General features: G+C 37.7%; 1 protein-coding gene across 1 annotated transcript in view; it reads right to left on the bottom strand.

Moving 5' to 3' along the window:
- LOC108750630 (teneurin-a) overlaps positions 1-13,971 on the bottom strand; it is a 487,296-nt gene that overhangs the window by 326,646 nt on the left and 146,679 nt on the right. The window contains exons 3-4 of the mRNA XM_018490196.1: positions 13,670-13,728; positions 3,513-3,758 (exon numbers count right to left, since the gene is read on the bottom strand). Of these exons, the coding sequence (XP_018345698.1) occupies positions 3,513-3,747 (235 nt within the window). The 5' untranslated portion in view covers positions 3,748-3,758; positions 13,670-13,728. The remainder of the gene's footprint in view (positions 1-3,512; positions 3,759-13,669; positions 13,729-13,971) is intronic.

The raw sequence follows: 13,971 nt of genomic DNA, 5'->3' as shown, positions 1-13,971 counted from the left end.
ACACACTTTGCTATGATATGTATCTATGAATTTGTTTTATTCATTTCGGGTGACCAGTAGCTATCCACAGAACGTAATGATGTGATCTGTAAATATTTGATACAAATATAAATCGATGATTTTATATGATTGCAACCTCGAGATTTAGTCGCTTGCGTCGGTTCATAAACGATAGTAATGCATGCGTTGCTTTTGATCGATTTCAAAATTTATCGACACGGGAAGAGAGGGGAAGAGAGAGAGGGAGAAAAGGCGATTCAAAATATGAACAATAGACACGTATGAATCAATGTGTATCAATATCCATATATTGAATAACGCATATAAACGTATATTTGATTAACGCGAATGAAACGGGCCGATAAACAGATAGGCGTGTACTCGCGTAATAATCCCGTAGACTGTCATTGTATTTATTTCGCCGTACCAAATTACCAATTTATATAATCTCTTGGGGATAATGCACGTAGCGCCGTTATACGATGTCATCGTATACGCGAGATTTCTGCACACATTGCCATTTCGGAGGACAACATTTTCCGGAAGGTAGTAAAGCGTGATATGAACCGTTGCTGGGGGTGTAATGAGCTGGCAATATAATGTCTAGGCCGGCGCTTGGTCCAGGCTAGCCTGGAGACAGGACCCCACGGCTGGACATCAATATATTGATGACTATGCGGACGGAGATTAAGAGCTGCCATCCATATCGACACGCTACGGCCCTCTTGTAACGTGACACATCGGATATCATTAATAAAGAGACTGTACTTTCCTCCATTTCTGACGAAGAGCTATAATAGGTATTTTGATCCGAGCTAAGAAGGCATGGGAAAGAGGAGATCTCTTTCCATTATACCGTAGTAGAGATGATAATGACGTGACATATATATCCTTGTTAGGGAATATCCAAGGAGGATGAAATGTGAGTGCGATTTGGAAAATATCAGAACTATCAATTTATTATTTTAATGCGATACCTTATTGATTTTTCGCGCGTGGAGCGACTTGTCGTAATTATCGGGTTTTTTTCCCGCGATTTATTATTAACGATAGATATTATCAAAGAAACGATTAAAATTTTAATATCTATCGTGCAGCGTCAAGTTGTGCAAACAATACGAATAAAATCCTTGATCGTTCTTCCATTATTAATTACAATGAATATTGCCAGCAGACAAAAGATATATTAATAAATGACGAGATTTCGAAATAATATAACCACGCAGGCATTCTTTCAAAGGTGGAAAACGTTGGAGATTGTATCAGCGCGGGAAACTGCATAATATTGATTCGCAATAAAGTGCGTATCAAATAGGCGGATGAGAGGATGGTATGCGGAAACGAAATGGAACAAGCAGGAGAAGCTGCGGGCTAGTAAAGGCGAGTCATTACGTTGTCGGTACATCGCCTCTTTCGATACATTTCGAGTGCGGTTACGTGACACTGTGCTGTATCCACGGAGTCGAGTGGTAGATGGGCTCGGGAGAAGGGGCCGGCGCAGATACGGGGCAGAGGAAATGGGAGAATAGGGATGAAAATGGGGTAGGACGACGACGTGGGATCGACGCGGAGAGGCAGCGCGGTAATCGGCAGCAAGTGAATTGGAACAAATGCATACAGACATGAGGTGGACTACTGGACGCTCCCTCTCTTTCTTTCTCCTCTCGTTCTCCCTCTCTCTTTTTTGCTGGATACCGCAACCAAGCAATATAGTATAAGTCGGACTATCGCTATTAATTGAGTTCGTCCCTATCGTCGATGCGCGCAACGTCCCCTACTTTGTTCGACCTCAAGACGAATCGATGAAACGTGGGAATATAGAAGCGACGAGGGAGATGATGAAGCAGATATTAGGGGGGGGCAGATAACGGAATAACATATGAGACAACTTATCCTAACTTATTGCATTATTCTTTCTAGTCCATTGGATCGCCGTTAGTGCTAGAATGTATTTTTTATGCGTGTGAAGTAGATTCATATCAGATTGACACAATCAAGAGGGCACGAGACAGCTGCGAGATGTAACTCACGTTGCTCTGTATATACATAAAATGCACGCGCGTCCGTGAAAATTATTATTCGTGAGGCTTCATTTACTTTTCAAAGTGCTCACACCCATTATATTAGGTATTATATTAGAAGGAGGTTGCCGGGCGCGCAGCAATCTTGATTTTGGTCTTCGAACGTAATATCCGGCAGTGCTTGTAGACGACGCGAGGAAGTAAAACTAATTTCGTAAATCCTTTAATCTACGCGTTTGGTGGAAAGCCGAGGCGAGATTAAGGGAAGCGGACTGAATGGGCGAGCTCCTGGGTGTTTGATGGAATATGATGAACGAGGCACGTAAAACTTGGTTATTGGTATACCAGATCAAATAGAGGAAAAAGAAGCAACTTTAGCCCGACGCGCCGCAATTAAAGCAGTTGCGAAAGTCACGATACGCAATCGGACTTAATTAAACGATAGTTGATAACGTTCCTTGTCATTTATACGTTGCATTCATTCACGTGGAAAATCTGGTATTAACTTTTCGCGTTCTCATTGAGGTATGCCTCTTTTATTAAATCTAGAGATTTTTCTTGTGTTATTGCTTTTTTAATTCGAAAATTGAGTATAGTTTGATGGAGAATAATACAACTGAAGTTACTTACAATCGGAGGAAGAAAATAAATATTGTTATATCAGTTTGTTATGCTTATCGGAACAAGTATTTATTGAAATATTGAGATTGCCATTACGCAGGAAAGTTATTATTTTACTAAACGGTTTTTCCATTATCCAACGAGTGATATTTTTATATCGACAATAAGGCAATATTTTAAATTATTCTTAGTATTGAATTAAAACCTACAGTTTGTATTATATCTCATAAAATTAACTTATAAACTTAACCACACAATTTAATGATACATTTTAGGTATAAATACCGTTAAGCATTAAATGAAGATACTTTACTACAAAAGAACAAGTTATGGAGCGTGTACTAAAATTGCATCTCTCGATCGAAAAATCATCATATTGAACAAATATTATAATATTATATTGTCATTGGATTCGTCCATGAAAACAGGATCAACTGTAAATCAAAAGTAGATATCGATGAAAAAATAAACAACGAAACAGTGATTGCTGGCAGAATCACGTTTTTTCGGTATAGATTCGGACGACTGCAAATATACATGAGTATCGTTCCGTGAATATAACAAACATGGAATCGTAACGCAGATTCACGACATGTATCGAATATATATATAAATGCAGCGCATATCAGCAAGTTTGTTTTCTTGCCAGTTTATTCGTTAGAATATCTAAGCTACTTTATGTTAAAAAATGCAAAATAAATTTAAAATTAACGAAGAATGAACAAAGAAGTATTTTTAAATGCAAAAAGTTATTTAAGTTATCTTTTTTTTTTTTTTTTAATGCAATTGAGATGCTCTACTGACGATAAGATTTCTGGAGAAAGAAGTAAATTAACAGCAAAGAATGCCACACTGAAGGATGTCACTTACTGCCATATTGTTGCGCCAAAATGGAGGCAAAGACCTGACCGGGACTACGAGCGCCTCTTGTAACGGATGAACTTGACACGGGCCCCACAGCGTGACGTGCGTTATCTTCATCATCGCTGCTGGATTGTCCACCGGCTCCATAACCGCGCCGTTCTCTCCATTCCAGGGACCGCTGACGGCGCAGCCCACGGCCCCCATTTGCATGGCCGCGGCCCAACGTGCCCTCGCTGTCCATCACTGCAGCATCTACAACAAGCGATTGACAATTTATACAACAATGATCGGAGCATATAATAAGTTTTACAAACAAGTATTAGGAAAACTGAAAGTTAGACAGATTCCTTATAGATTTTATTATGCGTGTAGGAAATATCTCTTTTATAATTCGAGATAGATTTTTCAAACATATTGAAATCAATTCTACGTTCGAAGCAATCACGATGTACAAGAGAGGCGTACTAAATTCTGCTTTTAATACGTTTGTCTGCGCGTCAGAGAGAATCTTGAGATTTGCGTGAGAATGCCAAATGGCGAGGTAAATATAACATGAAAATTGTTGCGTGGAATAACAATGATGCCATTACATGGAGCTCCGATAGTATACGTCAATGTCGAACAACAGCGACTCATTAGGCATTCACGGCCGTTGCTCGAAATCATTCAGGGCCGAACGAAATCGAATTGCATACTCAACATTTGCTGATATTCAATGCAGATAATTCTGGCTTTGGTACTGACAGGTTTGTTTATATCTAGGCTGTAGGATACATTAATATGCATTGTCAGTTCTAATACGTAAAGGAGATAATGTTCTGGTTTCGATAACATTCCCAATAACGAAAGTAGTTTTTGAACTTATATTATATTTGATAGATGAAAAATACACAGATTGATAAGGTTATATATATATATTATACGTAATACATTCTATACGTTTCGATTATTTAATTACCAACTATTTGAAGCGATTTTATTATGTTTAAATTCGATTTCTAATTTTGCTGATATAATTGGTGAAAACTTATCATCAATCTGAACATTTGATATTCGTTATCAGCGCGGTAGGAAGCAACTTTAGATTTCCGTAGAATTTTCTCGTTGACCTTTCTTCAAATAGAGACCTCTGTAGATCGATAAGATCTTGAATGTGTATGGTGGCTCAAGATAATTGAGTGGTGGATGCCTCTCGAAATTCCCATGGAGACGTCCTCGCTCGCCGTTGCTCTCCCTTGATTGCAGGGACCGCTGATTGATGCTCCGAGGGAGAACCGAACGGTGATGTCTTAAGATCACTCACTGTTCCTTGGACTATGAAATTTCAGTTTAGGTCTGGTATCAGAAATGGGATGGCTGTGTTACGTTTTCGGTCACGTATTCGAAGAACAGAATTAATGCTAATCCATTGTCATTGTCGGCACGCGAAGATAGCTCATCGATTATATTTGCACGATTAATGATACGTAATAATTGTGGACTTTCAAACGTGATATAAATGTGAATATGGCAAAAACAATCTCATGAAGCGCGCACGATCCCGCGTTTCAATAAAAGAAAATAAATACGGCCGTTTACCGATGGCTGTATCCGATAGAATTGGTCAGGGAATTTGCTCGGTAAATATTATATGAAAATTGAATGAGATGGAAGTAAATTAAATTCTGTATATGTGGCAAACACACACACACATACACACACAAGCCGCGCCAAATCGATTTTGTAAAGTACAATAATGGTTGTAATATATATGTCATAAATTTATAATACATATTTGATAAACAACGCTTTCGTGCACACGTTTTTAAAAATGATTCGGTAATCATCGTAATACTCAAATGTTGTAAATAGAGGGAACCGCGTTGCAGAATGACGAGCTTTATCCAGGCATAATTCCAAATCGGGCGAGGGAGGAATAGGGTGAGGGTTTAAACGAGACGGTTCATAACCACGAGCATATCGGCGTGAATTCCCAGAAATTTGCAACCGTGAAATTTATGGGCACACATCCTGCGGTGTCGGGCGTCACGTTAATAAATCTCAATGCGTCGCAAAGCCGGGCGAGGGATAAACCGTACTTGGGAAACGCGCCCTTATGCATCGCCGTGCACCTCTCACAGCCACTTTTCTCACTTGCTTCAATAGTAGCTAACAGGTCGCATCCTCTACACACAAGAGCACTTTACGGTGTTTTGTTTTGTCGGCCCTTCGCATCCTCCTTCGTTCGCGTAAGTGCGTTGAGAATGTGGGCGACTTGTCAAACTGTAAATGAATCGGAAACCTTTCGCGGTGCGAGCTCAGTTAACGAAGAACCCGCAAGCATAGTCGAGTGCCTCTTTCCGAGCAAAACGAAAGGAACATTAAGAATGATCTTCTTCTATCAATCTTCGCGTGATTTCATTTTATTGACCGATATTTCTCATAACCCCGATTCTTAACTAAGCGGCACTGAAGCAGTTAATATGATGCGTGAAGTGATGCTTTATATCAATTGTGTCAATTTGACATTCGTATCCTGTGATTCTCTTTATCTGACTTGGATATGGATTCTGCGCAACAAATTTTATTTCATTAATCAATGAACAACAGAAAAGTAAACAGGAATATTAAAAGATATTTGATAAAATTCCATAGTTTTATAAATATAAAAATAATAAGCACATATATTTTGTTATTTTAATTCATTTTAGTTATTAATTAAAGGAACTATACAGTTATTAAACTGTAAATTATTATATTTGCGAAGTTATACATTTTACTTATGTAATTTAAATTACTTGTTATTTCATAAATATTTAATTGTCGTACAACACTTTTAGGACATTTTACCGTATAACAATTTTTGCACCATTTATTTTTGATAAAATCGACTATAGTTGTATTATTTGAACGATAGTCTTGAACAAGCTCGTGTTTCGAAATTAGTTTTGTGAATAAACGATCGAGGAATAATTTTCAATTTACGTGCGCGATTACAGCAACGTTCAAGGCGCAGTTTTTCATGCCATCGTAACAGAGGAAAAGTTCCATATAGTGGAAAAAAAATAGATAATGTAGCATTGTATACATTCTGCAGTATTACACACTGTACTGCCTATTTCACGGTTGCGAACGGCATTCGTCGTTTTAATAGAAAATTTTTACAAGGGGTCGTAAACATAAAGTAGACTATCCAGCCATGGGAAGCTCTTATTGCTATAACTTATAACACGTGGCTGATAATATAATGGGCCTGTACGATATAAAGTGCTTCACGAAGAGGGTTGTCAGGGACTTGTTGACTGCGAGTATGACTCTGCCATTATCACATACTGCCGTACACATAAAAGTTTAACATAAAAAGCTTTTGGAATAAAAGCATGAAATGTCTTTTTTTTTTTGTAAAGAGATATTAACCTAATGTTTATTTATAATCTACTGATAATTAACGAAAAGATTTTACTTCATAAAGACATTTAACAAAAATAAAGTTTTTAGTCTTATTATAAAATCAGATACAATTAACACACGAAGAGTTTCGATGGAAATAATAGAAAAAGCTCGCAAGAAAGGATTAAACGCAAGGTCTTTTTCTTATCACGTACTGTGAGATATCATGGTTAATAAGGTTGTTGCAGGAATGTTCAGCAAGTTCTAGTAAGGCAAAGTAATTTGTATAAAAAATTGTAATTTTACGAGGGGGCACGATACAATTTTGGGAAAATTCGTTGGCTGCATCCGACGTCAGATATAGGAGACGAGTATTGGAGTAGAAGTTCTTAATATTGAGGCATGTCGCACGTGTTTATTATTGCCAAGAAACTGTTGCCACTTGTGTAATAATAAGTCAACAGGAACACGAAACTTTTTCACCATTTCTCAACGACAATACCAAATTGCTCTTGTGAGAATAACGAAAGTATGCAATGCTTGGTTCTACGCGCACCGTTTATCGTATTAAATAAACGAAAACTTTGCGCTCACGGGGGACCATGCAAAACGTATGTCAGATTTCATAGTATTCGTGGCGCGCTGCGATATTCGCTACTCCGTAAATATAAATCAGTCTGCGCGTGTCGTAACCTCTTAGAAGGGGGTTAAAATTCTTCAGCCACGCGTATATGTATAACCCGCTCGAAAGGTCGTCTCGTGATACCTACACTTGAGAATATAGTGGCACTCCGACTTTCAGGCCACGAATTCAGTCTTAGAGAAGGCATACTATAAAAGGCTTTAAGAGTTTCCCCGTGTTCGTGCGAATTGAGTGGGATTTGCATACCACGTCGCGGTGGGAATTTCACGAGAAATGTGGACCGGGTTTTTAAACGGCATCTAATGAAGGTAACGTTAGACGACATTGTTCAAGTCCGCTCGCCATTCGCCTTTTAGGAATGTAAGAAGGGCATCTGAATGCATGAAACATAGACTGGCAGCCTGTGTAGCCAGATATGGTTTGAGAAAGACTTTTGCATATTCATTGGGATCGCGTGAACCCCTTGCTCGTCAAGAAGGCACAACCTTAAACATTAGATACACTCACCCAGCTTCAGCTGTGGACCACCTCGATATCATCGCGCCGATTAATTATACAGCTTTAATCTGAGTAACATTTTCGAAGCGTCCAAGTCTCAGGCGAGGCACTCGTTGACTTTGGTAATAGAAATTTGAATACACGTTAATTATAGCATATGTCGCTATTTATAATTTAGATAACGCATACTGCATGCACAGGCATAAATTTACTTTGTGCTCGGCGTGTGCATTTCTCGGCGCTTTGCCGTACGTAATCCAAGATACACAGAATTATATACACTATTTTGAATAGATAATATTACTGATGCATTTAACGTACAAACATTCTTCCATAATAAATGAAGAGATTATTAGTAATCTCATGATGAATGAGAGATGGATAATACACTTTTCGTTTATTAAAATACCTATTTAAATATTCTTATATTATGAATAAAAAAAGGTGTCTTTTATATCTTTAGTAATTTTTTAAATAAATAATGAAGTGTTATTTCTTCACGATAAATACTGTAGTCTTGGAGAAAATTTGTGATTACACGGAAATCCCAACACTTGGCTAAAATTGATCTAAACTCGGCCGTCAATCATTCCTCTGGATCAAATAGATAGCACGATGAAGAAAATTGCACGGCAGCGGCGGCCTCCGCGGCATTTTGCGGTGTAGAATGTCAATTAAAAGGCGTGGCCGATTAACCATAACCGAAACCTCGACAAAGGCTGGAGCGTGCACGGTTTCGCACTCCGGCAGGTTCATCACGCGATAATTTATATGGTAATTTCAGGGACGTAATAAGTCCCCCTCGGCAAACTCCGGTGTACCACTACACACGATCCTCCGGTGTGGCCGCGGCGTCCTGCGTTGACCCCGACGCGGCGTTCCATCGGGAGAGGATGGCCTGCCATGTACACATCATTACTAAAAGCGGTCATCGATTCATCGGAGTTCGACCACTGGCCGTGCCCACCGACCGATCCGTCGTGGTGCGCGTCGATGCATAGACAAGCTGACGTATATTGTATATCTATATGTATGTGCGTAAGTGTAATGTATGTGTATATGTATTGTGTGTGTATATATATATATATATATATATATATATATATATCCTATGCACCGACGAGAGCGTATAGGCACATCCATTGTCAAATTTTCCCACTTGCGATCGACCGTGCGGGATTTAATTAACACCATCTCGTTAACTTTTGTCGCGACCTATCGTGCCCGCGCCGGTGTTATCTCTCACGAAAATGAGCTTGCTTGTTCGATCAAGTGGATCGTTCGTATCGACGAATTAACGACATTGTTCTTTTTTCGCTGTTTCAGTTTACTCACTAGATGTGCATATCAATAAGCGTGTGAAGTATTACGCTACCTTTATTTTCTCATATACATACATTCGCCATTAATTACATTTATATTTTTTAAGAGCAGTTTTGAAAAAATTCATTCATTTTAAATTTCACCTGAATAAATTTATTTGAAATCACATTTGAATTCATTCATCGCAAATTTCAAAAGAAATTACATTTTAACTAGAAACATTTATTCAGTTGAAATGTTCAGTTAAATATATTTATTAGTTATTTAGTTCATTATTTATTAGTTTATTATTTAGTTCATAGATATTATGGCTTATGTCATGTTTTAGCGTCATGTTTTCTATTATAATTTGTCAATCAAGATGAATCTGTTTCTAGATGACTCTTCCTTCTCTCTTTTTCTCCCCCCCCCCCTCTCTCTCTCTCTCTCTCTATCTCTCTGATAGAAGAGGTTTAAATATATTTCAAAATCTGTCGCGCGATTGATGATGATTCATGGAGACGAGATAGAAGTTATTAAAAGCGGTGATAATCGATGAGGATGGATGGCATTATAACATTACAGTGAAGCGGTTTACTCATAAATTTTGTTTGCCCTGACAAAATCGAAAAACTGCGAGGCATCGCTAGGGCGTGAATATATTGACACGAATGTGGTTCTAGCAGAGCAGTATTTATTTTCCCGGAAATTTTTAGCACGGTGAGCAGACACACAAGTATCGAATAACCGTCACATATATGTGGCACTCTTTTTGCGAACAAATTATACATGTATCACCTTGAAAATTTGGAGAGTATATTTTTGCTCGTTAGCATTAATATCGTTAGCATAGTCGGTACTACATTAATATTTATTTTATAACTTTATCAATATCTTATGTATGTATTTAAATTTTTATATGTCGAGTAACAATCCATACAGGAGCATTTTATTCTTAACAATGAATAGATATTGAGCTATTAATAATTTAATAGATTGTGTATCATGAGCAGAAATTTTTTTGTTAAACAATTAAAAGATATATCTACTCTTTATTGCAAACAAAATGATATGCAAAATGAAAAGTAACTATAACATTGATAAAAGACGAAAGAGATGTGCGCGAAATAAGAGGAGAAAGAGAGAGAGGGGGCGGGGAGGGGTAATGATTTCCGTTTAATTTACTTCGCAAGAGAGCTTCCACGTGTCATAGACTAGTGCTATCGAAAGTTCAAAGTAGCAGTCGATAGAAAGCAAACGGGTCCATTGCCACGCCGTTTATAGACGTCTCGTTCGAGATCAGAGAAGGAAAGCATCGGGTCCTAACGACCGTTCCGTTCGATTGCAGTGATTACGAAGTCGGTTGTTAGCGACTCTTTGAAGCTCAATTATTCTTAGTATATAATGACTCTTCTATTTAATCACAAATATACGTACGTAGCAGCGTGCATTGCGATCTTGAAAGCATGCTTTTGGAATCGAAATTCAAAAATAACTGGAAATACAATATCAAAGAAGATCCTGTTTCGATGAACAAGGAACATCGTGTTGATTGCAACAGTAAAGTGATAAAGTTCTCAACTGCGAACAAATGTTTTTATCGAAATCACGGCAGTGTGGTTAACTATTACCGATAGATATCCGTCTATAGATATCCCTACATTAAGATACTCGACACTTTGCACTGCGTCCTACACTCTCTGCCTCACTCTCTCTCCATAATCTACGATGTAGTTTCGTCTTCATTTGCCAAATGGTCGGTAAATCCACCCTGTGCGACGTTGTCACTGACTACAGGAAAGGCGGTTTAGCATCACGGCATCCAACCGTCGCGGGGGCGTTACGATGAAACTTAACTGCGATGTAAACCCACTTTGGCTCCATTGGATGCTGCTAGATGAACGTCGTTTCTCACTAACACGAAGTCGCACGAACCATTTAACGATTCTCTGGGTTGGATTACGTGTCGCACAATCGTCGACCCTGATCTGTTTTTCTAAGCTCGCGAATGTGGGAGATTTGTCTCACACAAAGTTATGGTTATGAAGTGTATAGACGTTTGTACGAAAATAGCAATTGTCAGTTACCGAAGTCATTTTTTATTTTGTTGTTAAGCATATATGATAATATTAATTTCTTAAGACTTATAAATGTACTGAGCTCTTAATATTATTTTTTTAAAAACTTTTTATTATCAATGAATTGTAAATCAAAGTGAAATTTATTATTTAATTATAACGCTATTATATATCGGACTGAAATAAACGTCCGAATGGCGATTCCCCAATGAGTCGAATACTTCCAGTCCCGTGAGGAATAATTAATTTTTGCAATAATTGCAGCGTAATACGATAAGCGAAAATACGGGTGTAGGTTTACCGCGAAGTATAATCGAGTTTTATAAGCGACGATAAATAATTCATATATGTGTACCTATGTGTTTAAGCGAAATTGGAGTGACATTATGTAACCGAAAATGGACAAGCGACATTTGACTTTTTAATTCGCAGAGAGATACGAATTCGATAAAAAAACAAAATCTATCTGATATCGTCGAAAAAGAAAGCACCAAGTCCCTGAGACTTTCAGACTGTCACTTCCGACCTGCAGAAAACAACATTCTTGAAACGAAAAACTGGTCGTGGAAATTGGATTGTCCTTCGAAAGCCCCTGGGGTGTCATGCGTAGGAACGCGAGATGATTCATTCAACACTACATCCGTGAAATGTTCTGAAACGTTCCACTACCCTGTAGAAGAGAATAAGCTATAAATAGAAACGAAATTTTGTACGTGTTGGTAGATTTACGTAAGGAAATTTTATGGATCGTTTAATGCACTTTTGCCATCTAAAACATTCAATGCTCTCTATCAGATTCGTATCGGAATTGTGCATATTTCATGTACACGCTGCAACGATGTGGTTTAAGTAATATCATTAAACTAGATTATTTCTGTTGCTTATTATTACATTAAATAATCGTACGACTTTAATGCGAAAAGGATCAAAATTGCAAATTATATTTCGCAATTATGAACATTTAGTATAAGATAAATAATTTATCAAACAGTTGCTCTAATTTGCATTTGCATCAATGAAGTGAGAAAACGAACATATATATGATAGTGCGAATGCACAGAATCGAATAGAATGAACGAATATCATAAATATTTCAAATGTAACTTTTCTTAGCTGTTAGTACATTCTAGAAATACTTCTAATTACAAATCGCTTCAACTACTCAAATTAAAAAGCGAGAAAACAAAAGTAAATAAAAGTTAGCGTTTGATGGTTGTTCGTTTATATGAACTTTTCTCATTATTTTGTTTAGTAGAATGCGTTGTTGAAGTTAGATTAAACATTTTAGGAGCACTCTGTGCACTAATCATGGATGTAATCCCAACACTCATTTACATAGTTACAAGAGCAAGAAGTTGTTCTTTACAAATATTGTAAAATTCACGAAACTATACGATAGAATTGTCACATGTGTACATGAATTTATATCTTCCTGTTCTTCAATCGCGAGACATGTTTCCGTATTTCTTTACGATTTTGAAGTCGCTCTTAATTCCATCACTCCAAAAAATTTCTACAGGTTTTTCTCTCTCGCTTCTTTTCAACATTACAGCATTTACCGGAACGCTTTCGTAAAAAAATTACATCGGTGGGTGCCAGGATAAACTCGCGTCGTAGCGTAAATGTAAAATGACGTGAACATTAAATAAAGCTCGGAATAGCGACAACATTCTGCGCGTCCTGCAAAGCTCCTTAGATAGAAGTAAATTGTAAGTCTCTTACCCGACTGGTCAACGCCGTAAGCACTTTCGTTTGGTCGGCAAAAACAGCTTGAAGCGTAAGGAGATTAGAGTCGTTATGGCGTCAGCCGGGGACAAAAGTGGAGGAAGTTTCATGCGAAAGTCGCGACCCTCGTCTAACGTTTCACCATCTCTCGCGACGCAAACCGTGCAAAGTGACGGAAAGCCGGCTACCGCTACAAAAGAATCACAGTCGGGATGTACTAAAGTACAAGTTGCGTAACGGTGCAGACGACGTTGAGCCCCCGCGAGAAAGGAATAATTCACGCGACAAAAATACGAAGAAAGTCTTGCCGTGTCGCGGTACTGGGGTAAAAGAATCTCTCTGCACGATGAAACTCAATTCGGATTTCTTTATGCGTCGAAATGAGAAGCTCTTTATTAAGCGCAGTTCTTGGAATTTATAGCAATTATTGGAATTTATAGCAATTAAATTAAATGAACATTCTTATTTTTCTAACGGAATTGTTTCTTAACAAATTTCTAAGAGTATTGTTAAATGCCGAGCAGATATATTAAACGTAAGTTACTTACAGTGATGCGTCAGACTTGTGGTCAGAATCTGCTTATTAGCGTCCGCGTACTCAGCAGAGCTGAAAATAAAAAATAACGTAGTTATTATTTACAATGTTAAAATTTATTTGAAAAAGTGCACTGAGAACAAATTGTTTATTTGACTAAATTAATTTAAATTTTAAATATTAGAAGTGTGAATCCGATGATTTATCGGTTCTCAATTAATTCTGAAATATTAATTCAATTTAATTGAATGTATATTGGATAGTAGTTCAACATCTTAACACTAGTACCGGGAAGGCGCTAGGTATTTAAAGTGT

The sequence above is a fragment of the Trachymyrmex septentrionalis genome, unplaced genomic scaffold, assembly GCF_001594115.1.
Source record: "Trachymyrmex septentrionalis isolate Tsep2-gDNA-1 unplaced genomic scaffold, Tsep1.0 scaffold37, whole genome shotgun sequence".
Classification (NCBI taxonomy): Eukaryota; Metazoa; Arthropoda; class Insecta; order Hymenoptera; family Formicidae; genus Trachymyrmex; species Trachymyrmex septentrionalis.
The sequence above is the reverse complement of the archived record's forward strand: the minus strand, read 5'-3'. Positions and strand labels throughout refer to the sequence as shown.